General features: G+C 32.6%; 3 protein-coding genes across 5 annotated transcripts; 2 read left to right on the top strand and 1 right to left on the bottom strand.

Annotated features, from left to right (window-relative positions):
* Nucleotides 1-3254: 3254 nt before the first annotated feature.
* On the bottom strand, nucleotides 3255-11482 carry LOC124458060 (L-fucose kinase-like). 3 transcript variants are annotated; one of them, XM_047008166.1, is made up of 13 exons: nucleotides 11352-11482; nucleotides 8917-8967; nucleotides 8501-8566; nucleotides 8325-8422; nucleotides 8226-8260; nucleotides 7919-8034; nucleotides 5072-5415; nucleotides 4843-4961; nucleotides 4671-4770; nucleotides 4206-4271; nucleotides 4070-4129; nucleotides 3761-3858; nucleotides 3255-3682 (listed from the first exon to the last, which is right to left on the bottom strand). In XM_047008166.1, exons 7-13 carry the CDS (start codon nucleotides 5271-5273, stop codon nucleotides 3587-3589), a joined length of 741 nt encoding a protein of 246 aa, XP_046864122.1. In that variant the 5' UTR covers nucleotides 5274-5415; nucleotides 7919-8034; nucleotides 8226-8260; nucleotides 8325-8422; nucleotides 8501-8566; nucleotides 8917-8967; nucleotides 11352-11482; the 3' UTR covers nucleotides 3255-3586. The 3 variants fall into 3 exon arrangements, with proteins under 3 accessions (XP_046864122.1, XP_046864120.1, XP_046864121.1); XM_047008164.1 differs by lacking the exon at nucleotides 8917-8967; XM_047008165.1 differs by lacking the exon at nucleotides 8917-8967 and having other exon boundaries at nucleotides 4671-4777; nucleotides 4850-4961.
* A 785-nt stretch (nucleotides 11483-12267) lies between these two features.
* Nucleotides 12268-20665, top strand: LOC124457857 (40S ribosomal protein S10-like). The gene is made up of 6 exons (XM_047008029.1): nucleotides 12268-12331; nucleotides 13629-13773; nucleotides 15050-15122; nucleotides 16413-16514; nucleotides 17224-17336; nucleotides 20576-20665. Exons 2-6 carry the CDS (start codon nucleotides 13630-13632, stop codon nucleotides 20627-20629), a joined length of 486 nt encoding a protein of 161 aa, XP_046863985.1. The 5' UTR covers nucleotides 12268-12331; nucleotide 13629; the 3' UTR covers nucleotides 20630-20665.
* Nucleotides 20666-27128: 6463 nt separating this feature from the next.
* On the top strand, nucleotides 27129-27656 carry LOC124457217. Its single transcript, XM_047007498.1, has one exon. The coding sequence runs from the start codon at nucleotides 27129-27131 to the stop codon at nucleotides 27654-27656; it is 528 nt and encodes a 175-aa protein (XP_046863454.1).
* The last annotated feature ends 313 nt before the right edge of the window (nucleotides 27657-27969 follow it).

Below are 27969 nucleotides of genomic sequence, written 5' to 3'. Positions count from 1 at the left end.
TTATGGAAGGCAATCTGGTATGATCTGTTAATCAACACACCATGACATCTCTACATGAGGTGTTTAGTTAGAAAAGGAGACAATATGTGACATGGGACAACATTTCATGTATGTGAAATACTCAGGTTTAATACCATTCCAGTCAAATTGTCAAAAGAAATGCTTCATGGATGATAAAAACTCAAAATCACAGGTTATAGTAAACATCTTTTCATGTAGTCAATGTTAGTTTTCTCAAATCTTAAACAATGTGTAGTATAACTGCCCAATGATTGAATAAGCAATGTCCATAAACTGAAAAGCCCCAAACATTTGTTTATGATAAAGTAAATAATAGTATGGCGCCTTATGGCTACAGGTTTTTTGTCCATTGAAATATATTTGCAGAAATGTAGGATTTCGCTGCCATATAACGGCCACGATTCCCCAAACACTAAAAAAATCATAGCTAAATGTCCTTCAGCAACAACAACTTTAGAAGCATCAATGTGCTTACCATACGCCATATTAACATATATCGCATCACATACTCGCATAAATTGACTTTGATGTTTTACATTTATGCATACACTTCAGTTTTCCTTTACTTACGATTTTGGATGTAAGTTTCTGCTGAGAAAACTCAAAACAATGCTGGCTTGCTTTTGAACATCAATGACTGAAATGTCGCTCGCGAGATCGTCTTTGCCAAGCATTTACAATTCATCCATAAGTTTTTCACCTTTTTGAAAAAAATCACAGTTTGGACAGCAGCATTCATGTCAATATATGAATTTGTAGAAGATTTCCATGAATTCCATCTGATTGTAGTTTAGTTTCTATCATGCTTTACAAAATTACTATGAAACGATCAAACATTCAATTCAGACAGTGAGCTCAACTATGTTAGTTCAGTTGGCTATCAGTCGAAATCGTTCAAACCAATCACAGTAAGACAAAAATTTAACTGAACCATTTACACGATAGCAGTTGGACTCCCTTATCACTCCGGCCACCCCGCTAAATCTGTCGAGATAATTCCAGATCGTCCACTGATCTGGCTATTGACCAATGGAATGGCTTGAATAAGTGTTCTTGAACTCCGTTATCGGTCGAACCAGTCGAGCCACCCCGCTTATCAGTCAGCCAGTTAATATAATTCTAGATATGTTTTTATCTACTGATCTTTTTACTAAGGTAATATTTGTATAAGTTTTCATACATAAAACAGAATTTTGACGATGAAATACAAAAGATTACAGAACGAAAATTTAATGATCAAACAAAATTGTAATGATTAAATTTGATAAATCGTTTTTGAACTATAAACATAAGTCGCGTCACTGATTTGAAAGCTTTAACTTCTATTTTGCTGCTAAAAATTATTGAAACTGCATTGACATAGCGTGGCTGATATTAATACCAATCATTAAACTACCACTTCCAGTCATTATGTTTACTGCATGACGTTTCCATTGTTCTCTCTCCAAGCTCATCTCTTTTCCAGGAATACAGTTCAATTTCATTTTATAACTAACAAAAACCTTCGAAGACGAGTTGAGTGTTTAATAAAAGTATAGCACCGAGGAAGGAGAAAACAAGCCACATATCGCCATAAAATATCTATGTTTGACCGGACTCTCTTAATTGCATCGACGCTGTAATAAGAGGCAGCCCACTCTACAAATTGAGGGATTCGTGATTAACTTATACATATTTATTGATAGTTTAGGTTACACTGATTTTAAACTTGTAGTGTCGTTAATGTGTGGGAAAAGTAAGGATATACTAAATCCATATTTTCAGACATTATTGTTTCAAAAACTTTTCAGCTACTATAATTTTTTGTGAGGAATGCTTACGAAAAGATCAAATTAGTCAAAAGTGCTCGAAATAATGCTGAGGAAAGAATGAAATTTGTCATATTTTTCCTGTTTCAAGTCTCTTTTATGTTCGGTTTCAAATATACTTCGAACCTTGTCAGAAACAAAAAATCAGTTGACCAAAAGTCGATTCTTAAATTAATAAGCCGCCACCTTAATATACATGTTCGAATAGTATATTCTTACAAGTACAAGGACCTTGCAATCAGAATGATATTATTTTTCAGGATTGCAAGATGAGCAATTATGAATTATGTTCATCTTAAGCTGTGTAAGCATATGAAGATCGAAGATTTGGTGAAGGGTCATATTCGTAAGTGCGTGTAATGAAAATAAAAAGATTTGTATTCTAATTTTTTCGCGTACTGCACACTACATAAATAGAAAATGAAGCGAGTTTACTTTTCTGAAGGAGAATGAATGACAACTCTATTCACGAGTTGGGTTACCGACGTTTTTACCGACTTTATGGGATGGTCTTTTAGTATCTTCAAGTTTTTGTGTTTTTTTTATAATAATCAAAATACCGCCACCATTTATTCCACCCAAGCACCTCTCACATTTTTTTTATAAATGAAAGAATTCTATGAGAAAAGCCTGAAAAGCACTAATACTATGTATTATAAGGCTATTGAAATATTTTATCTATTTGTTTAATGTAAAATTTTTATTCTGTTTTCTAAATGCTAGATTATTAACTTAACTTAAATAAGGAATTGAATAACAGTAGCTTGTATAGCAAAAGATTATGCAGTATGCTTTTAATGACCGATTAAAAATTTTGCATTAAATTTCTCCATATTTAACAACTTAGTAGTTGTCAAGCCTAAAATATTTGGCATAAACTGGCAACTGTCTCTTGTTCGAGACAAATTTCTGCAGTACTCTTCATAAAATTTACTAATATTGACACAACTGCAAATGTTTACTAACCACTCATACGTAGAGAAATATAAGCATAGAACTTTTTCACAAAGTCCATATCTTTAAATAAATATAAAATTTGGTAAAATAACATTATCAGATATGAATTTCGTTGAGCAGAAAGACAGGAAAAAATTAAATGGATGGTTTAATAATTTTTTGCATTTTACCGTTTTCCTTTTTCTTTGAGAAAGATTTTGATTTTCCATCAGATGTAATGATTTAAGTATGAGGACCAACGAAAAGATCAAATTAAACAACTCTTGAAAAGGAACTATGGAATGAATCGACTTTGTTGTGATTTGTATTTTATTTTCAATAACTTTGGGATATTTTTACGTTTTGTTTCATGTGTACTTTTATAAACACAGAAAAGCTTTAGCATTTCATAAATCGGCTTCAATAAATTGTGTTTGTAATAAAAATTCATATGATCAAAAGTCTACCGTTCAATTAAGTAGCAACCACTTTCATTTAATGAACTAGATTTATTAAAAGGAGCAAGGACTACACAGTTAAAATAGTAATATTTTTATGGATTGTGCAAGGATAAAGAGTATTTAAAGCACTATAGTCCAACTGTAATGAATTGTTGTTAATCGTGCAGTGATTTAGCGTTGGGCAGTGTCGTTATATGCAAGGAGTGATCATATTCATATATGCATTTTTATATTTCTTGAAAACAAAAGATGTCGATGGAGCTTAACATTGAATATAGTGCAGAAATATATATGAATCCAACAAAAAAAGAAATCCATTAGCGCTTGTGTTGCTGGCAGCTACATTGTTCTCCACAATTTTTAATCTTGTGTTAGTTTCTTGGTTTCCTCCACCCAGTCTGCATGAGAGGTGAAAACCAAACCTTCGTTATCTATTTGTATTTTGTTCACTTCATACTGTAAATAAAATTGACATAAGGTTATTTTTCTAGTGAAGAATTCTAAACTACTTTATATTTATGCGAGTAACGTTACCTTGGGTGAAACTAATTTTCTCAGTTCTTCAACCGTTTTTCCTTCTTTTGTGATAACAACCAAATAACCGCCTCCACCAGCTCCAACCAAGCAGTAACCTAATATACATCATATGTATTGCTTTTCAATTCTTCTTGCAGGACACTCACAAAATTAAGTATATGTTAACATAAATGTTCAAAACATTGTGCATGCTGTACGACAGGAACGTATGATGTGAATTACTTTCAAAAATAATCAATATCCTTATCTTAAATATGTAACAAAGATTGAGCATCAATATTTATCTTTTATGTAAAAAAGGCTTACCAGCACATTCATGCTTGTTAAGAATTTTATAACAGTCGCGAACTTCCTCTGGTTCAGAATCTAAACATGTTATCAGAAAGAACTCATGTAATTCATTACATATAACTTGCAATTACAATTGTCAAATATTACAAACCGGGCGCCATTATTGATTTTTGCTCACGATATTTGTTCAGACATTCTGCCAGCTTGGTTATATTACCTATAAAACATAGCATGTGTTCTAATATGTCGAATATTTAGCCATATTTAGGGTTCGTTGAAATAAATTACTGCAATTGCATCTATTTACAATTGTAAGCCTCCTGAAGACAAATTCATTGATAAAATCACATTATTTTAGAAACACAAAACCATAGATGTTTTTCTAAAGTAGCTGCTTTTAAATTAAAATGTACCAACAATAATTCATTTTGAGGAGCTCTAAATTTGCTACTGAATTAAGCAAAGCTATAATAATAACAAACTATCCAAAATATATTTATGCATTATTAGTACACATTATATTCAATGGGCGCAATTAAGAAAATTCTACTTTTGGCACCTGTAGATAGCGTTCTGTTGTTACATGAAATTGGAGTTTATGTGGTGGTTTTCTTACCTTGAATCAAAGCTTCGGCACATTCATTTGCATTTTGTTTCAGTTCTTGTACGTTTTCTTTTATTCTGTCCTCACCGTTTTCCCATTGTTTTATTACATTCTGTAAATATTAAAATACTGACCAGGATGTTCAAATCAAAATTTCAATTTGTGCAAAAAATTTCAATAGAACCTCAAGAACATTTTTAGCTAATCTTGTTTCTCCAGTAAATATTAAAGCCATTCTGCTGCAGAGTTTGTTCAATTTGTCATCAGTAACTAACAATTGCTTTGGATAGACGCGGATTGGTTTTCATCTTTTATAGCTGGGGAATTTGTATAGTTCACACCTAGTATCGACCCTCCAACTTGAAAAATGGTTTGAAAAAAATGTGTCAATCGCTTGTAGACGCCGGCTGGTTCTTCATCTTTTACAGCTGGCGAATTTGTGTATTTAACACCTGCTATCAACCCTCCAACTTGATCCTGCCAACCTCCATTAGTTGACATTTCTTTTTCCACTTTTAGCACAAGATCTATTAATTCTTTTTCACTGTAATTTTTTCCTGTAATCCTCCCAATTACAGCACAAGCTGCGCCAGCAAGTATACTACTTGTTCCCATGCCTGAGCCTTGTGGTAAATTTGACCAAGTGTGCAACTCAAAACCGCAGTTATATCCTTCTTCTCGCAGTTGGTCAGCTAATGTTTTTCTGATTCGATATTTACAACTTTAGTACACAAGAAAGCTGCTTTAAGTAGTGCACCTAAAATATAAGATGTAATTGGTTCATTGATCATTTATCTCAAATAATTTTAAAAACGATACACAACTTGAATCACATTGTATGTCAGTTATTCTTGTATCAAACCAAACTATGTTTTTGACACATTACCTACAACTGACTTTTTTTTTAGAGGCAATCAACTTTTAACAATAATAATGTTAAATATCTAACACTTACGAATGATCAATCGCACTTATTTTTTAGTAATGTATGTAAAAGCCAATTGAAACAACAACCAAGTTTTAAATATATATTTAAGTTTTTCACTGCAATTTTAGTTTGACTGGAAAAAATTCATACTGAATTTTAGAATCACTAGCACCATTATAATTTTTTGACTTTAAATTGTGTTATTTTTACTTTTTCTTGGATAAACTTCACTATACTGACTTGTTAGTTTCACTTGAGACTTTTATTTTCAAATCGCTATGTTCAAATTTTAAAATTATGGAATTTGTATATCTGTTGAGCGTTTTGTACAAGATTTTACGATAGACTTAATAGCAGTCTGATGTCCTTTACTTTTATATATTTGTCGTGCCGTAGCTATTTGAAAAAGTAATTACTCTTGCCAGGTCCATGTTACAAAAGCGGTTACGCTGAATTATATATATTGATTCATGCTTTATCATGTGGCGCCTCAGATGCTACGTTTATAAATCAAATGAGCATAAAGGATAGCTCACGAGAAAATAGGAAGTATTTTCTTATAGCTATGTAGGTTGTTTGGGTAGTTCGAGCTCGTTAGTCACCATGTAATGTAGTGAAGTACGACATCTACATAACCTTAGCTGATGTTTTAATTGTACGTTTTCTTGCTATAGATAGGTTTTAACGATCTCTTCAAATCGGTTTCAACAGATTATCAAGTGATCTGGTTTAGAGGTGCAATTACTGAATGTTCTAGATTGAAGATTAACCAGAGATGTCCGGGGCATTCAATCAGAGTAAATTTTGATTTTGTAAACATAATAGCAATAAAATACAAAGAATTTTTTATCAACTTGACCAACATCAATTCAAGTAACCTAAATTTAGTTTTTGGACTGTAATCTGTTGCTTCGCAATGGATGACTACAGGCTACTCTCTTCCTTCAAATCTATTTGAGAATTGTACTACTACTGCTCTTCATAGAAGCACATCACTCACACCACATGCATTATGGAAAAGATCATTGGCTATACAACACATTCTCAATTTTTGCCTGTTTTGAGCATCTTTTTCTTAAGCCTATTTCTTCTGTTCTCTATCTTTAGTTCATCTTTCGGATTCCTTCCATCTCTTTTGTTATCATGATCAGTAGACATTTCCTGAATACAACAAGGCTCCTTTTTTACTTCATTCAAAAACTTCAAAAGTTGTTTTCTTTTCAGACGCTGTAGTACTTGTTTATATTGATGCATATTGCTCTGTACAAAAGTTACTGCATCCCAAAACAAAATTAATTGTATTTATTAAGGTTATTTTGTAAATGGCAAAGTGATAGAATCAATCATTCATATGTATCAGCATAAAAAGTTCCTCTCTTCTATCAAATATCTTCAATGTGGTTATTTAATTTGAAATTAACATAACAAAAATATTAGAAATTTTACCTTCAGAAAAAAGCTTAAGGTATTTATAAAATTATGAAAAGTATTTATCGTTTCTTGCATAAAGAATTAAAGTAAATAGCCATAAAAACTTGAATTCAGATGAAATATCATTTGAAAAAATATTGCATGTTAGCAAAGCAGTCGTTGACTATAACCGAAAAAGAAGCAACTCTCATTCCAGACCACACACGGAAAAATTGCTTTAAAATATACTATCTAGCGCTCACAATTTTGAGAGCTTGACGAAGTAGCAATTTTGTGTTTTTTTGTTGTTTTTTTTTGTAAAAATCGATATCCAAGAAAAAGATGAATTATACTCTGCAAATTATCGAAAAATGGATAAAATTTTTTGAAACCTACCTAAATTAAGCACTATTTTGATTGCTGTGCCCGACCAAAGCGACCGCTGAATACGTCACTCAATAGGAATTTAGTAAAGGGCTAGGGTTATAGCCTACAAACCCTAATAAGAACCAATTAATCATTCTTGACAAGGTGCATTCTGGAGTTAACAAGATAATGAATTTCCCATTTTAGATATGAAAGTTTAACAATGAACAATAAAGTTAAAGTTCTTAAACATTATTGAGATTTTTTAATGCTAGATTAGTGTGCAAATATTATGAGTTTGCAATAGGTAATTAATTCATATGTAGTGTATAATGTATAATGACATATATGAATTGATTGCCCCCTCTCAACATTTTTAGAGGTCAATGTTTAAGGCTGATTCAACTTATACAGCATAAGCTGGCAGTTGTATTAATAAATATGAGTTACTTCCTTCAGCTTTTTACGATTAAAATGATAGAAATAAAATCTATAATAAAGAATAACTCTAAATATTTTTGTGAACATTTATCTTTCTTGTCATTGTTAAACATACCTTCAGCTTTAGGTTCATTACGATCCTCCAGGTCTTTCAACTCCTTGCAAACTATTCTATGTGACTCTTTCGGATCAGCATTTTTTTTACTAAGTATGACTAGAACTAATTCATTCCTACAAACAAACAAGTTTTTATTGGGCAGGCATATCCCCCATCTTAACTATAGATTGTGTTTCAACAAAAAAACAGTACACGGTTTTTCTTATGTTTGTGGTATATTGTACGAAGAACTTGGAATAATTAAATAGCTAAATATTTTTAACGACGATGAGTTTAATATACTTCTTTATATAATATGGCTTACTCTTCAATTTTACGGATTTTAGCTCCAATAGGTTTCTGCAAAAAAACACACGATTTTAATTTAAAACACACAATACAAATTTGGCTATCCATTACTCACTTGGCCATCAACTTTTACAGCAATATTTGTCACTTCACCTCCAACATCATTTGTAATTGGTGGTGTGTCACTCCAGCCTCCAGCCAAATCAATGCGAGCTGCATTTAAAAAAATCCTTTTTGTTCAGAATTTAATTGTTAACTAAAGATGAGTGACGAGTCGTATCTAAGTCAAACCTGGTGCCAAGGCGCATACCCAACTTCGTTCAGCTTCTTGCACTTCATTGCACTTCATTGCACTTTCTAAAATGTTTCAAAGTATTTTCTCAACATTGAGATACAGAAATTAGAGATAAAGTTGTAGACATATTTAGTTACTTGCGATGGACAGCAAGGGCGGATCTGAGCCATGCACTGACCGTGTCTAGGCGATCATGGAAGGTGCGAACGACCGCTAGGGGGGTCTGGGTCATGTTCCCCCAGAAAATTTTATAAAATTTAACTCACAGAAAAGCAATTTCCTGCTTTCTGGAAAATTATATGATGGAATAAAGGAAAACCCTATTCATGAACTGAACGGGAAAAAATTTCTTAAATTTTGGCCAATTTTAAATTTTGTCCGTAAATACTACTTTGTGTTTGCCAAGTCTTACCATAATCAAATCAAAACATTTTCATCCATTGTCATAATCACAGTATTTTTCCTTGGTAGCAATAGAAAGATGAAGCACGTCATTTTTTTCAATGAAAAGTAAAAGAACAATACAATACATTACAAAAATAACCGCACCATTTTTCTTCCTGTGTGCAATGCTTAGTATGCATGGAACATGATAATACGAGCAATGTTCAAAGAGAATACAAAGTCTGGTAAAGAATCATTTCCCATCGGGTAGTATGATTCAATAATGCAGGATGTAACAAATACATAAAACTCTGTGCATTATCCTCAGCTTTTTCCACAGCTGCTGCAATATGGCTATGTTATTCACATACTGAAAGGGCAGTATCAGGCAAGCACACAGCTAATGCAAGTTGAAAACATGTAAATGCCCCATCCTTATGCTCTTTATAAATTAATGGATGGTGAGCATAATATTTGGCATTCTAAAAAATTTCAATGCTGGTAAGGCAACATAGAGTGATAAACTTTCATCCCCTACCATTGAAATGGAGCATGCACTGTACACACAGTTCCCATCAGCCTGTGTACTAAACATAAAGAAGTATTTACAATTTTTCAAAGAATGAAATGACAAATAACAAACTTGCATCAACTTTCAAACTACATAAAAATTATGAGAGTACTCGGTGTATATCAACAACATATATTTTGATAAATCAGAGAAAAGCGTTTTCAAAGGTGTTTTCAGTGGACCTGAAGTAATATTGTCCGAATATAAACTGACTATACACACGGCACTCGTAATTTGATATTAGGATTAAGTTATTTTTAACTCCGTGTAGTTACTTTGAAATTGCGCAATAAATAATGCGAAACCGTGGCCAACTGTGCCCTGCTACAATCAGGTGACCAAAACTGTGATCTTTAATTGGTTGGACACCCTCTAGAATTACGTCACTGTGGTTGAAAATGCCGAAATTGGGCAAGAAAACGCGCACTGATCGTGTCCAACGGTAAGATTGCCGTCGCCTATAGGATAATCGGATTACATTAAACAAATCTAAACGTCGGAATAATACGATGACTAATAAATCAGTCGATTCAATGCAAATTTTCATTGCGTCAACAAGTGCAGTTCATGTTTTTTTAGTGTTTTTGGTTAAAAATTATACTCAATAAGCTGCATAAACTAAGGAAATATATGTTATATGTCTAAATTTCGACATTTTTTTCGAATTCTGACCGTGCACAGTGCCACACTTGATACCCCTTAGAGCCGCCCCTGGACAGTTTAACATGGTTAAGAGGGTAGAAATTGAGGGAAAAGTATTTCAATAAAGTTTTGTTGTTTAAGGAAAGCAGCAAGAATAAATGAAAGGTTTATTGAAGATGGCTAGAAAAGTTTTAGGACAAAATCAATCACTGACTCCATGTATGGTATAGCACATGTTAGAAATTCGCGTCTGAAATTGCTAGGAAACACTAGTAGCTACTTCGTGCTCGTGTCTGCCACGCAATTTCTTGTTTTTCACCAATTGTTTTACTTTCATCTATAGGTAATTTGAAACATGAAAAATGTAAATAGTTATTGAACAGGAACTTTTATTTAAAATACGTATAAATTTGAAAAACAAAAAATGACCTTGACTTGTGCCATTTTGTGTTTGAAAGATTTAAACGCGTCTCTACCATTTAGCATTTACATTGACTTACATAGTTATTCGACATGCGTTGTCCTTATCGTAATTGATTTGATGAAGAAATAATTGTTTTTAAATTCTCAGTATTTTAAATTTGTCTAATTGTTTTCCCGGTAAGGTGCATTTAATGAAGCGTCAACTCTGACCGCCTTCCTTATGAATTGTTATTATTTAGATTTCTCTAGAACTCTAGCTTTAGTCAGAAATTAGTCAATATCTGCGAATAATAAAACCATATTTTACACGAGGAAATAGACGTGATAAACTAAAATAAGGACATGTCAGTTACTAAATAATTCAACAATATCTAGAAAATTCTTAATGTAAATATGTCTAAAATGACACAACATAATTCATATCTTAAGAAGAGTAAGAAGTGCCAGCAAACGAATATTTGTTACATGACAACACGAAACCTTTTAGTCTATACTACATGAATTATCGTCTTGCAAGAAAATTTAATTGCGCGCAGCTTAGCTACATTCGTATATGAATTAATATAGAAACTTTGCATCACTGCAGATAATTGTTTTATGTGAAAGAAGTTTTGTGCGCAGCATACAATTTTATATTCAAAGAAGGTGAAAGAAACATTTGCTTGACATAATAAAAGCGACTATTTTGATAAGCCGTAAAGCTAGATTAAATAAAGCGGTAAAATTACGTTGTCATCACTAGTATAATGAAAGGAAAATTTTAAAAGTTTGTTTTTATCGCATTATTGTTTAAAAATAACAAATAAAATAAACCACGCAAAACTTACAAATGTTTTGTCATCAATTTCTTTCTTGCTATTGATCCTTCAACCAAACACAACTAGTGCTTTGCAGTGTTGTTATTGATCAGATTTTATTTAAGAAACTTAAAAAGATCTCAGCAAGATGACAACGGTGAATAGTTTTATGGAATTAAAACTATTTAAATGTGATCACGGGGAAATAATGATTATATGCAAAACAGCAACTATTGTATCTCTCAAATATTTTCAATTTGTCAAGACGTTTGAAACGTGAAATTAAGCCACAAAATTGTTGATAAGTATTAGGATCAATATGCTGGTGTTAAGAGGGAACTAGTAGCATTATCGTAGTGGCGCAGCGATTGTCTTATGGCTCATTATGAAAGCAATGTTTTACAACATAATAGCAGCAAAGCTAGTCGTGCAACATTATGCATAGACTGAATAAACTAGTTTAGAACTTTGGTCAGCAAACTAAATTTAGCTAGTAGTGACATCATGAACAAACTTCCAAATTCCATAATTTGCAACAGTTAGATGCGCACTCCCACACGACGTAGATTTGCAATTTAAAAACTTCTTTTATGATGATTGGTCAAAGTTATTCAACGTAATTTTCTGAATTATTACGCCTACGAAACTCCTACACGAAGCAAATTACTGGACGATGCTCTCCTAAATTCAGTGTATCTTCGAAAGTAATGTTGTAGCTTAAAATATTATGCTGTTGTGTTTCATTATAGAGAAATCCGAGCATTCACAAAAAGTCAGGGAAATCAAGTTTTTCAAGTTTTCAAATATTTCAAAGTAATGTGAGATTCCTCCTGATAGCAGTCAGAGTGTTGAACATGTTTACATAGCAGGTTTATTTGACCACAATAATTGTAGCGAAAAGCTTGCACTCGCCACATCCTGAGAGATGGTATTTAAAATTTTGTTGCCTAAACCAGTCCCCCGCTTCGTGACAGTTCTTTCTATTCGTCTCGAATAACTACAGCACGAAGGTGATTTTTTCTTTATTAAATCCATTCATATTGTATCCATCACTCAATAAATTTGCCATGAATGTTTCACGATAGTTGTGGGCTAAGGTTTTTAGTGTTTTCTGTTAAAGTTTGTTGGAATATCATCGTTAAAAATGCATTTTTGTATTTCTTATTATCATGGATACTGCCTTATGAGAAAGTAGTTGATTATAACATGTTTACTATAAATAAAATTTTCAATCCTGTGTTTACGAATCCTATATTAATAATGTCCTGTCGAAGCAATTTTGTTAATTCTTGTAACACGTAGAATAGACAAAGCCCATATGATCAGGAGAAATGTTTCAGTCTTAATGATAGCAATCTGGGTGTAAATTGGACTTTATTTCTTTAGTTATTTACACTAAGCTTGATTCAACTTCCATTGATTGTAATGTGAGAATTAATCCAAATGCCAAATTTTGACTTTAGTTGATAAACTGTCCGAATTATAGGCTAGATGATAGAATACCTTTCCACTTACTCTCCACTCATATAGCATGAATTGTCTTTTATATTTCGTTGTTTATATTGACCATTAAATGATACTAGCGAAGTAATAATTGAGAACTAAATAATGTTTTACTTTAACTAACTTTACCTTTATGTGGTATCCTCCAACTTGTAAGATTGCCTTTAAAATGGATGGGTGATGAACTTAATTTTTACTTGTTTTCAAGAAAATATTTTAATAAATTATGTTTGTACGATTTCTCCAAATGCTCTTTAAGAATCATTATGGGCATAATCTTGTTTCAAATACGAAGTATGGACTTCCATTTTGTCCAGTTATTTATCAATTCAATGAATAAACGAGAAGGGATATTAATTTTGTCTTAAAAGAACTGTTTTACATTATGTGATATTGTATTATTTTTCTGATAGCCAGCTAATTAAACAGACCTGTGAAATGTATTGTAACAATTCCAACGTATGTTTGTTATAGAGATACATATATATTTTTTACTTATTTATTTACTGAATGACTTGTTTTTATTGAAAGTTCCTTACCAAGTACTTAATCAATGCATACCAAGTATTATAAATGTGTTACAAATGTCAAACTGGGCCATCCTTGGATAAAGTCGGAAATTATTCACTGCAGTGTATTGTACATAACAGTATTAAGTTTATTAAACCTGTGTTGACTGCACTAGGAACATCAGCAAAGAGTGCTCTAAACCACAATGCCATAGTATCATAGAGATTTTTTTGCAAGTGTCTTTCTTGCGTTTTGATTGAAAGCTGATGTGTTTATTAACTTATTTCTTTATAGAATGTTGATTCCTAAGAAGAACCGCACCAGTATATATGAATACCTTTTCAAAGAAGGTGTCATGGTAGCAAAGAAAGATTTCAATGCACCACGACATCCAGATCTTGAAACTGTACCTAATTTACAGGTTATCAAGGCAATGCAGGTAAATGTTAAGGGAAATGTCAAAGCAAAGCTCCAAATTGTATTGTTTTTTATTGTTGAATGGCAAAGCTTCAAGTTGTATGGTCTTTATAATTGAACTGTCTTCAAAGTGTTTTTCCTTTGACTCACATTGGTAAATGTTTTCTTGTTCCTTTTTTTTCATTTTGCTGTTTAATTTACGAAGTTTGTTTACATTTGACTGTAAAATTGCTCACTTTGGACCATGATCCATTACAGAAAATTATGAAAATTATCTGAGCCAATCAAAGCGTTCTATTTTGCCAGGCGTGACGCTTGCCATATAATAATATACTTTGGAATCTGTACATTATGTATCTATAGATTATTTAATGTAAGAATTAAAAACGTTTAAGTTAAAGAACATTGATAAATGTAGCAGTAAGAACAATTTGCAAAAACATTGTTTTTTGCAAATTGTTATGATTTGAGTTCCAATATTTCATCAGACTGTGAAACTGTTGAAAATAATAAGCATACTTTAGTGTGATAATATTTCATGTTATAAATAAGCACTTTTCAAACAGACTGCCCCCCAAAAAAATGACTCTAAAAAAATTGGATGAAGTACATTTTAAATTAAGCCATGCATTGTTCAAGCTAAGAAATTTTTGGAAATTATTCCTGTGCGCACTGCAAATGCTCAGCTTTCAAATTGATTGGTATTTTGGATTCTATAAATTTTTTGTAATCATGAACAGTTATGCATAAATTTAAGTTTATATTAATTCAATATAAATAATTGGTTCATGTTTTAAAATAGTGGCCATTCGAAAGGGAAAAAATACCAAATTCATTGTGATTTATTACCCAATATTTGTGTATGTATTAGGTGAACTTGCTAAAACTTTGTAGTATGAACAGCATGTGCCCTACTTTAACTGCAAGTGTGTGCTTACTTGCGTTTTAGGTGTGTCATTTATATGCTCAAGCTAATCCTAATAAAGCTTCATGTAAAAGTCTTTGCAAACCTTGTACTTACGAATTTAGCAACGTTTTCCCAGCTGCTCAGTTTTCATACTACCTAGGTTTTACATATAGTCACGAATGGAGCTAAATATAGTCTTCTTTTACAAGTTACAGTCTACGTAGTTTTGTACTAAGTACATCGTTCTATTCTATCCCTTACCTGATTACTGTCTGAATAAAGTAAATCTTGTATCTGTAAAGCTTTGATTTTTAAAGTTTTTTGTCATCCCATTGTTTCTATTTTTCTTTTTCATACACGTGTTTGATGCCTTTATTTCTATATGTTTTAGTCTTTGAGATCACGTGGTTATGTAAAAGAGCAATTTGCGTGGAAACACTATTATTGGTATTTAACAAATGAAGGTATGAAGTTTTTATACTTTTTTTGTGGGTAGCAGCAGTGCATGCGCGGCTAATCATTATCGTAATCATTGGTGATAGTCGGAAGACGAACGATGACGAAGAATGGTCCCTTTCGTCGCTTTCTACGGACAATATTGTAGACAGATAATCTCAGATTGTAAATAGTTTTGTTAACAATTTCTCATTTGCCATTTATTTGTTCGCTCGCTGCATTCCACAGGGAATCTTCCCCTAGGCAAAGCCACGTTTCGCGTGTTAAAGAGCTTTTTCAAGAGCAGTTTTATGATTCGAGTAATTACCTTGCTATATTTTTGTCATATTTTGTATGTTGATGGCTCACTTGTTTTTGTGATCAAAATTTTACGGCATTACAATTTGTACTGTAAGGTCGAAGACATCAAAGCGCTTGATAACGACAATCGTACTTTGCATTGAATACAATGAAATATTTTCAATGTGTAAATGGTCCATTTGTGTTTATAACGTTATTTGCAATCGGCACAGTATCGTCGGAGGCATTTAGTCGTATTAAAATAATATTCAAATATATTAAATGGTTGCCATGTATTTATACGGAAGTAAACACGAGATGAATTTGCCTGACGAATCATCGTAGTCTTTTATTATATATGTATTTTAGTCAATTTCAATAGTTTTATTCGCGTTGATTACATATTGCTCTGTTCACTTTGATTACAGTAGTTTGTTATGAATAGCAAATTGCAAATTTGATCTGTGTCAACATCTAAATGACTATAAAACATGATACGAGTCAAACTCGTATACTGCAGGAAATAAAATTAAGTTCTTGGAATCACTTGCAACGTATCAGTCATGTACAGTTATACAAATCGTGTATATATAAGTTAGTACAAGTCAAGTGCATTGATTTATTGGTTCTGTGAACAGCATACACACGTCAGATTTTAAGAAGTTGATAACGATGAGGTTACATACATATGGCAAAAATAATGTACACGTAAGTTGTACTAATGCCTGAATTTCACAAGCTACCTACATCTACTTAATACGTACCTTTTTTCTCTCACATTATTGAAGAAATCGTTCTCATGTAAAATCTATTGAAATATCATCTATATAAAAATTTTATAAAGATTTTTAGGCCCTTGACCAAAATATATATTTATTTTTACGTCTTGTTAGGGTAGCATGCTTTTAACAACAACTCTAAAGTAACTATGTACTTTCTTAAAGGGAAGCGCATTTGAGCACATAGCAATATACAATACATAATTATTCTACGTTTCTTTGTTGTTTTTTTGAATATAGGTATTACTTACCTCAGAGATTATTTAAATCTCCCACCCGAAATTGTTCCGGCGACGCTTCGCCGACCAACACGAAGCGACGGAGGTCGTCCCAGGCCAAAAGGTTCTTCATTATTTCTTTTGATTTACATCTGTAGCCTCGTACTTGTTTTTTTACGTCTTTTACATGGCCTGCGTCTTTCGAGATGCAAATAACATTGAGGCAGCATTTCTTTTAAAGTGCCTCTATCTGCAAAAACTTTATTTGCGATATCAAAAGTATCGCAAATAAAGTTTTGAGGCAGCATTTCTTTTAAAGTGCCTCTATCTGCAATAGTTGTAATGTTTAACATATCGGTGAAAAAAATTTTCAAACTGGTCAAATTGTCTTTTTGTTATGCAGGTTTAAACTTGCTTTACAATAGACCTTGTCCATCGTGGCATGAAGTCTGGGTCAAGGCAATTGTGTCGTCATGTGTCCTTTTTTGTTACTATGTTTTGTAGATTGCACAGCCATTAGCAATCGTAAATAAGTAAACTTTAAGAAAATCACTGTTCCATAAAATACTGATGTAATACTCCTGCATTAAAGTTATTTGTAGGTCTGATTGTGGTAGCCAAATTTCATAACTATTGTTATATCCGTTTCTGCAAATAACGTTGCTAGTATTGTGGTGTATATAATTGTGGAACAGGAACAGGACAATTTTATTTGGTCGTCTTTGCATTTACAGAATTTGTTCCATCCGTTATGATATAATTTACTATGATCAACTATTGTTCAATGTTGACTTAATGGTTGTACATTGATTGTGTTGTACCACTCATTATAGAAGCACCAAGACCTTCAGGACCACCAACTGATACCGCTGACCGCGAGGCGTATCGACGTGGTCCAGCATCCGAACCAAAAGGTGGTGCTGGTTCAAATTTTAATCCAGAGTTCGTAAGTATTAAAATTCATTGCTGACTAGATAGTCTGTTCTGTTTTCATCAGTATACTACCAACGATCAAGAGTTAATTGTAGGTTAGGTTGCTACAGCATGTTCAATTTTGTTAGCTTGTTGAGCAGAGTACAAGTGCGAGATTTTTAAAAACTTATTTTACTATGCTGTTTAAAAAGTGTCTCGCTCTGCCTGTCGTAATCTACCGTGATTGTACGATTTGTGAACTATGACGAAGAATAGCGGTTGAGCGCGTTTGTCATATCTCTAGTGCTTACTTGTGCTTTGTGATCGAAGCTTTACGGCATTAAAACTTGTACTGTGTGTTAAAATCCTCTAAGCGCATGATACATATCAAACTTTATGCAATAATCCGTTATGATGAGAAACGTACATTTGCCTCTGATATCAAGTATTAAGTTTGTGCAGTCGACAAAGAATTGTATTCGATAATTATGAATATGTTTTTAATTAAAATTAACAACATTCTGTGATACACTTGAATGACACAGCCTATTCATGTAGAATCGAATATGAGCTCGAATTATTAATTGGACAAGTTATGTCTCGCACTCTTCACAAAGCTTCGCATGTATGTTTTCATGACGAAAGACCGCCATGATAGTATACACTAATGCTGCCTTCGCTGACAACTAATGATGACAGATATCAGTACTTTAATAATTACATATATAATGTTCGATTCTTTCCAATTAGAAAGCAAATGAATTTTTTTGCTTTCAAGTCATGTACGAATTACAAATGTTATTTTCGTGATCTACGTATCGTCTAAAGATATCAGGACAATAAACATCGACATTTGATAGATGGCAAATTATGAGCAGGAAATACAATTAAATGCATATCTTAGCTTTGAAGAATCAAACGTTGTTTCATGCTTGTAAATGTAGATCGTCTATGTTGCTATAGTCCTGAGAAGGACTGTTTTTGTTGTTGTTCACTGACGTCTCGACAACCTTAGCGGTAGTCATCTTCAGAGTCAAAGACTATACTAATCTGGACGATCTACATTTACAAACATGTAACGATACTCCCGGGTTCAAATCATTTACTTTCAAACGTTGTTTGCCATCGGCACTGAAATCGTGGAAAAATTAGTTAGAAATTTGTCTTCTACGCGTACGTATATAAATCAACGCGAGTCATAAAACATATCGAGTTATTGGCTAAGTTTGAAGACGTTGAGAGTAGGAAGACGTATGAAGAATGGGAAGACGTATGAAGAGTAGGAAGACGTATGAAGAGTAGGAAGACGAACGAAGATTAGGAAGACGAAGAGAAGAATGAAGGGAAGACAATAAAGCGTAGACAATGGGAAGAAGGAAGGAAGTAGGAAGACATATGAAGAGTAGGAAGACATATGAAGAGTAGGAAGACGTGTAAAGAGTAGGAAGACGTATAAAAAGTTGGAAGACATATGAAGAGTAGGAAGACGTATGAAGAGTAGGAAGACATATGAAGAGTAGGAAGACATATGAAAAGTAGGAAGACGTTAGAAGGCTTTGAACAAAAAGTTTATGATGATACATTATTTAAAGCAAAAAATTATTTTCATTGAAGGCGATAAGGAATTAATCATTAAAATTTATGAGAAATTTCAACAACTTCACTTATCTCGGATCTGAGCCCTGTCACGTGACATACAATGAGCTGGAAAGTTACGTGTTCGTTTCACTAAATAGTGAAAACTAAACACATTTTTAAAATATCAAAGAAGTTGTATATACATATTAAATATACATATAGTGTTATATTTTTATTAATCTACTTAAATTGAAGGTCACTTGGCATACGTAGGCTACCCACTTGTGTACGCATTTCGTGTATTTGTGTCTGAGTAGTTCTTGTATGGTTGACGGTTGAACCATAAACTACTTTAAAATTAACGGTTTAACCCGGTAGTATCGTTACATGTTTGTGTAGTTGACTACCACCGAATCGTCTGTCATCGACAGTCCTCGTGACTGTAGTAACCTGAACAATGTACAATATCTAAAAACATGTAAACTACTTTAAATCAAATATATCTATTATTGCATATGTATAACTAACACAAATCATGAATAATTTCAAGCGATATAGTGTCATATTTCAATGTTCACACCAAAGAACATTAATTTAAGAATACATTCAAGTGTGCAAACATATAAAGTCTTTCCGTGAATTCTGCATTATGTTTCTTTCTATCTTTTTCTGCAAAATAGTGTTTTTAAACCTGCGATATTTTTTCTGTGACAGTTGGATACACACAGCAACCCACATGTTGACAATGCCATTTTTTTAAATTGGCTGTTTTCACATATGAGACCAAGTTGTCCGGATGGATTAACTGTTTGTCACCAATACTTTGTATGATATTAAAACGATGTGAACAAAATTTAAGTCGTCGCAATTTGTTCATCTTATTGTTCGTCTACATTGATTGGAAATCAAAGAGTCTTTGTGTTGTGGCACGCGACCTAATTACATATATGTTTAAACGATCTATGTTTTATTAGTTCTTTTAAACTAAACGTTGAAACTAAGGAGTTGATTAAACGAGCACGGGTAGCCGTGACTCAGCCAAGCGTTAAATGATTTTGGCAAAAGGAAACGATTCAATACTGTTCATCCGATAAATCTTCTCGAAAATTTTCACAACATTCTGAACTACGCAAAACGTTTTAACTTACAACAATTTAGGAATTTCAACAGGAATAACTTGTGGCGCGTAGTGCGACGTTTGTACAAAAATACAGAGGTCCAATATTCCCAGTAAAGACCAAGAAAGCGAGGTTATTGAAAGTTTTTTATATGGCATCATTTGACCTGAAACAAAGCTTGCTTTCTTTCTCGTCTTTGCTGTTTTGCACGCGCTGCCTTTCACTTTTCTAGTTTTCATTTTAAATTGTATCGTCTGGATAGTTAAACTGTTTCCAAGTGTTTTCCTTCAACAAACATTCGTAAATACTTTTGGTTTTGTTTTATTGCGTTTTGCTGTTTGCATTTCGAAATTTGCTTACATTTGACCGTAAAACTACGCGTTTTGGACCGTGGTTGATTACGGGAAAACAATGGCCTGGCAAAAATGTTTATGAGCCAATCAAAGTGCACCGTTTATCCGAAAGTGACGCTTGCCATGTAATAAATATTGTTAATGACATCCCTCCCTCTTGTCTCTACTGAGATTTTGTTTAAAGTAAATATTTTGAGGTAAACGATATGTGTTTTTTTATTTAGCGTGGTGGTGGCTTTGGTCGTGGTGGTGGAGGTTTTGGTGCACCTTCATCATAAATAAATGTGTTGAATTAAATATCTTTTAAAAACTCAGCTCCATTTACTTTCTTTTCTATCTCTTAATTCGTTATACAGAACTCCTTCCTTTTTTTTTTGGTCTAACGTTTTTCCAAGCAAAATTACCTACGTTGTGAAGACAGTTGTAAAATTAGCGTGTTAGGTGCGAAATAATGACCCTTACAAAATATTTGACTTGTTCATAATCGAAATTTAAGCTTTCACTGTAAGTTTTTCTCAGCAGTTTAGTTTGCCCGTCAATGAAGAAATTGTTTGTTCTGAATAAAATTCTACTATGAAAGAATCACACAAAAAATCTGCTTTAAAAAAATTTAGCATTATTTATGCCGCAGAATTTCTGCCGCATGATCTCAAATCTATAATATAAATCATTTTATGAAGATGAATGAGACGATTTCAATAAGCAATTATTGCATGAGTTTGAGTATGATATCAAGAATTATTCAGACCGAAGTCGGATGTTCTCTTCCAATGCAAAGCTGATGCGTATAACATTGACCAAGGTCTGAATAATTCTTGATGTCATGCGAAAAACGAATTCAATAATTGTTTTATTCTTCACTGAAGTATTATCGAAACATATCAATATAAAACATTTTTCAAACCTTCACTAATTTGTTTTTGTCAGACGCGTTTATTGAAGTTCATCTCGTTTAAATATGTTGTAAATGTGTTCAAAGCCAGGCTCACCGCTTTTTTAGTGTTTTCCTCGTCCTTTTTAGAAACTGACAAATATCGCTGTTTGATTTTTTTCAAAACTGGCTTTTGATGGCGTCCGTATTTGTAGAAACTATTATCTGCAGGTTATGACGTCATAACCTGCAGATATCGAGAATTATCCGCAAGCAGTTGACCAATCACAGCCGAGAATGCTCAAATAGTGAATAATAACAAGCTTTATTTACCAGTTAATTTCACTCAAAATAGCGATACAAAGAAATCACTTCAACTAAATTAAACATAAACATAACTGCATCAAAAACTTATTAGTTCCCATGCAAATAAAGAACATAAAAAACTATAACAATTCATAAACTAACAGTTCGTGAACCTAAACTAGGTGGAATGGTTTAGATGGAATGGTAGAACATTGTTACATTTTGTCTCTGTACTTTCATTTAATTCATATTATATATGTATACATGAGGCATATGGTGCCCTGTCGCATAATTTATTCTGCTTTATAAATAATTCAGTTTTTGCATTAATTAAAAAACCGATTGCGAAATTAGTTGTTTACAACTTGGTTGTGTAACTTCAGTATATTTTGCTTATATACTTTCGTGTCCCAAAGTAATAAAAATTTTACGAAAAATAATATCAAAACAGTGTAGCGTTTTCCGTGAAAGATAGATAGAAAAAAGTTTACGCGTAAATGATTATCAATTGTACTTAATATATAAAAGATGCTTATTGATGTGCACAGGCTTATGCTAAACGGCCAAGGAGACGCGTGATTGAACTTGAAAGCAGATTAGTGAAGGCCCGAGACCGAAGGTTGAGGGTGTGCACCTGCTCGTGGGTTCTCGCAAACGTCTCCGAAGTTTAGTTAAGGCGTGCAAACACGGAATAAAAATGTTTTAAGTCTTTTAAATATCTAATGTGGAACATATAAATTTCAAATAAATATTTTAATTTTCTTTAATTTTACTCTAACATGTGTTTTTACGTTTGATTGGCAGGTTGTTTTCTTTGATTTAATTAATCGAGCTCACAACAGTTTGCACAGACTACTGCAAACACAGCTACGGACTAAGCATAGCACGCGTTTTATTGTGTTAATTTTATAATCTCTGATAAAAACGTTTTATCTCGAAATCCGTGGTCTAATCTGCTAAAACTAAAATATTTTAGACCCAAAAATTACTTCAAATATTGCTGAAGACACCGCACATCGTATCGAATGAGTTTAAAAGACATTCACACGGCCTTCCTCTACTCAAAAGAATAGTCCACAGGTGACAAATGTAGGATTACAGTAAGCAACTCTTTGAGTTGTCTCTTCGTATTCAAAGTTTCCTTTTTTTTTACAAGACAATAAACTACGTACGATTAACATTCTCCTAAAAATTTTGTAATAAAATGCTTTAAACCTTTGTTATAAAAGCTAAATTATTCAACAAATGGAACTCTTTTACGACTCGTGCAGTAAAGCCTCTAAAACGAGCATCGTGATCTACGACTTGTAACGACCGTTCTAAAAATGTTATCTTAAGTAGCGTTTCCATTTTGGGACAGGTTTTTAAAGATAGAACGATATATACACAATTGTTCAAAATAGTGAAATTTCTTGTTTCATTTCTTAAGATATCTTGAGGTATGTCTTTTTAACATTCCCCTCTTATCACCTAGTCACTTTTTGAACTCTGCCAACCAAACATTAGCCCGAGTTTAAAATTCGGATTTTCTTTCGTTGTTGCAAGACAACACAAAGCACGCAAGACCGACACGAAGTCTTCCTATCAAAATCTTCCCTGTGTCATTTCACCCATAAATGTCACAAATGACAAGAACGACGCATGAGATTGCATTGTCGTAAATTTCACTGTGCTGTTTGGCAACTATTTTTATACGTAAAAACATGTTCCTGAGTAGCCCAAGTGAACGCATCATGGGCTTCTTGTTTTAATTAAAAACTGTGCAAATGACGTGTCGGCTTTTTAAATAAAAGTAATTAAAAATATACAAAAATTTACAAAATCTCACTATCAATACAGTCAGCGCTAAAACAAGAAATTTATGTTTTCATATGATCTCTTCCTGTTTAAACTTGCCCAAGATCAAATCAAGCAATATTGCCATAGGCATCCTGCATATCATTGCTTAGGGATTGAGTAAATTATCTCATTCATCTGTAACGCGTGTTAAATCATTATTTTTTGTCTTGTCTTGTACTTTGAAAACACAAATGATTTTAAATTGAACAGACAAAACGTTGAGTCGTTATAAAATGCAAACAAAATAATGATGTAAATTTGATGTTTTTATTGCTCATTGTTTGCCAAAGACTGCAAAATGTTTTATGATATCTGCATAAATCATATACATGAACCAGCACGATTGTATTTTTTATTTGATTATGTTAATCATGTCTAATTAATTTATGATTAAACACTTTAAAAAGGTTGCAATTTTCAATAATACAGAACAGCTGAACACGAGCAAGTCGAATTGTAAAGTAAAAATGAACAAGTCTTTTAGTATAAAACCTTGTTCTTCTTTTGACAGTCCATCGTTCATTATAACTCATTTTCCATCACAGAAATACGTTCATAATCAATTGGCGGTATGTCTTGTAAACTGTGCTTTGATTTTACCTGGATTTTTTTTAAACGTGGTGAGCGTCGTTACATTTTGTAAAAGTCGCAAATTGAAAGGCAAAATGTGTTTCTTCTTGATCATGCTTCAATCATTGGTTGACTTATGTGTTGTTACAATATCAATACCTTTATACACATATCTGTTTTACGCTGAAGTGGTTGGCCAAGTTAGTTGTACTGAGATATTTATACTTAGTTCTACTGCATTGATTACTGGTGGTTTATCTCTAGCGTCTCTTTGTGCGTTAACATTTGAAAGATATATTGCTGTTCTACATCCTATAACTCATCGAAACTCTCTTACAAAGAACAAAATCCTTATTTACATGGCTGTTTCCACGGTAGTCCTTTTTCTTGGCGTTCCTATAGCAACAATATCAGCTATTGCATATTACTTTGCAATGCTTTTCGTAATTGGTGTAAGTGTAGTCCTCAACACTTTCTCATACATGAGAATATTCATTGCTGTTCGAAAGCGTTTTTCTTCTGTTGGTAGAGAAAATTCTCACTCTCGAAGAACTGACACATCACTGAAAGGTGAAAAAAGACGTTTTATTCAAGAGTCAAAATTGGCAAGATCTTGTGCCTTCGTTGTTTTCATTTTTTACCTGTGTTATCTTCCTGGGCTTGTGCTTAGCTTGTATTTCATTCAAACAGACAAACTTGTATACAGAATAGTCCATTCTTGGTACTCAACAAGCATTACTCTTAACGCAAGCTTTAATTCAATTATATTTTTTTGGAAACGACCGCTGTTAAGAAAAGAAGCTTATCGAGTGTTAAAGATAAAAAGCATTATTCATATGCATAATGTTCAACCACATGTACAATTTGTTGGTAGCAGTCAATGCTGATGGAAATAGCCAGTAGTCAAGTAGTGTTGTGCTGAGGGAAATTGGACAAAAATTTTATGATAAGGACAATGAATGAATCAATTTTTGGTCGAACATACATTTTTTAGATTTAATTATATAAGGCTCTGGGTGGATATGGTGTGATACGGCTTCTTTAATAATATGAGACTTCTGAATGTTTACAATTAATTTACCTTAAAGTTGTGTCATAGTGTAAATAAATTGAAAAATGGCTATCATTAAAATTTTTATAAATAAAATTCAATTTCAATGCTCGACAGTAAAACTAAACTAACTGAATTTCTTTCAGTAAATTGTCAGAATGTCATTTGAATTTGAGAGTCGAAGGGCTATTGTAAGTTTCTCATCCCCAAAATATTATTGAATTCCTCGAAATCTTTACAAATTACATAAAAAAACAGGTTGTATTTGAGTTGTTAAAAAAATTACATCAGCGCAATTTTACAAGAAAAACATGACACAAGCCTGTATATGACATATGAAATGTGTAAAATAAAATACTGTCACGTGACATACAATGACTTTGAAAGTTACGTGTTCGTTTCACTAAATAGTGAAAACAAAACACATTTTTCAAATATCAAAGAAGTTGTATATACATATTAAATATACGTATAGTGTTATATTTTCATTATTCTACTTAAATTTAAGGTCAATTGGCATACGTAGGCTACCCATTGTACGCATTTCGTGTATATAGGTCTGACTAGTTCTTGTATGGTTTACGGTTGAACAATGCGTGATTTCAACCATAAACTACTTTAAAATTAGCGGTTCATCCCGCGAGTATCGTTACATGTTTGTGTAGTTGACTACCACCGAAACGTCAGTCATCGACAGTCCTCGTGACTGTACTAACCTGGACAATGTACAATATCTACAAACATGTAAAGTACTTTATATCAAACATATCTATTATTGGATATGTATAACTAACACAAATCATGAATAATTTTAAGCGCTATAGTGCATATTTCAATGTTCACACCAAAGAACGTTAATTCAAGAGTACATTCAAGTGTGCAAACATAGAAATAAAGTCTTCTCCCGAATTCTGCATTATCTTTCTTTCTATCTTTTTTCTGCAAAATAGTGTTTTTAAACCTGCGATATTTTTTCTGTGGCAGATACACACAGCTACCAACATGTTCACAATGCGTTTTTTTTTAAATTGGCGGTTTTCATATATGAGACCAAGTTGTCCGGATGGATTAAGTATTTTTATGCGTAAAAACATGTTCCTGAGTAGCCCAAGTAAACGCCTAATGGGCTTCTTGTTTTAATTAAAAACTGTGCAAATGACGTGACGGCTTTTTAAATAAAAGTGATTAAAAATATACAAAAATTTACAAAATCTCACTATCAATACAGCCAGAGCAAAACAACAAGATCTCTTCCTGTTTAAACTTGCCCAAGATCAAATTAAGTAATATTGCCATAGGCATCCTAAATATCATTTCTTAGGGATTGAGTAAAATATCTTATTCATCTGTAACGCGTGTTAAATCGTTATTCTTTTCTTGTCTTGTACTTTGAAAACACAAATGATTTTAAATTGAACAGATAAAACGTTAAGTCGTTTATAAAATGCAAGCAAAATAATGATGTAAATTTGATGTTTTTATTGCTCATTGTTTGCCAAAGACTGCAAAATGTTATATGATATCTGCATAAATCAAATACATGAACCAGCACGATTGTATTTCTTATTTGATTATGTTAATCATGTCTAATTGATTTATGATTAAACACTTTAAAAAGGTTGCAATTTTCATTAATACAGAACAGCTGAACACGAGCAAGTCGAATTGCCAAGTAAAAATGAACACGTCGTTTAGTATAAAACCTTGTTCTTCTTTTGACAGTCCATCGTTCATTATAACTCATTTTCCATCACAGAAATACGTTCATAATCAATTGGCGGTATGTCTCGTGAACTGTGCTTTGATTTTACCTGGACTTTTTTTAAACGTGGTGAGCGTCGTTACATTTTGTAAAAGTCGCAAATTAAAAGGCAAAATCTGTTTCTTCTTGATCATGCTTCAATCATTGGTTGACTTATGTGTTGTTACAATATCAATACCTTTATTCACATATCTGTTTTACGCTGAAGTGGTTGGCCAAGTTAGTTGTACCGAGATATTTATATTTAGTTCTATTGCATTGATTACTGGTGGTTTATCTCTAGCGTCTCTTTGTGCGTTAACATTTGAAAGATATATTGCTGTTCTACATCCTATAACTCATCGAAACTCTCTTACAAAGAACAAAATCCTTATTTACATGGCTGTTTCCACGGTAGTGCTTTTTCTTGGCGTTCCTATAGCGACAATATCAGCTATTGCATATTACTTTGCAATGATTTTCGTAATTGGTCTAAGTGTTATCCTCAACACTTTCTCATACATGAGAATATTCATTGCTGTTCGAAAACGTCTTGCTTCTGCTGGTAGAGAAAATACTCACTCTCGAAGAACTGACACATCAATTAAAAGTGAAAAAAGACGTTCTATTCAAGAGTCAAAATTAGCAAGATCTTGTGCGTTCGTTGTTTTTATTTTTTACCTGTGTTATCTTCCTGGGCTTGTGCTTAGCTTGTATTTCATTCAAACAGACAAACTTGTATACAGAATAGTCCATTCTTGGTACTCAACAAGCATTACTCTTAACGCAAGCTTTAATTCAATTATATTTTTTTGGAAACGACCGCTGTTAAGAAAAGAAGTATATCGAGTGTTAAAGATAAAAGGCATTTTTCATATGCATAATGTTCAACCACATGTACAATTTGTTGGTAGCAGTCAATGCTGATGGAAATAGCTAGTAGTTAATTAGTGTTGTGCTGAGGGAAATTGGATAAAAATTTTATGATAAGGATAAAGAATGAATTAATTTTTGGTCAAACATACATTTTTTAGCTTTATTTATATATTGCTCTGGGTGGATGTGGTGTGATACGGCTTCTTTAATAATACGAGACTTCTGAATGTTTACAGTTAATTTATTTTAAAGGTTTGTCATAATGTAAATAAATTGAAAAAATGGCTATCATTAAAATTTTTATAAATAAAATTCAATTTTAATGCTCGACAGTAAAACTAAACTAAAAATTTCTTTCCGTAAA

Source organism: Xenia sp. Carnegie-2017, unplaced genomic scaffold (genome assembly GCF_021976095.1).
Source record: "Xenia sp. Carnegie-2017 unplaced genomic scaffold, XeniaSp_v1 HiC_scaffold_6, whole genome shotgun sequence".
In the NCBI taxonomy this organism is placed as follows: domain Eukaryota; kingdom Metazoa; phylum Cnidaria; class Anthozoa; order Malacalcyonacea; family Xeniidae; genus Xenia; species Xenia sp. Carnegie-2017.
This window is presented reverse-complemented; position numbering and strand designations above follow the sequence as displayed.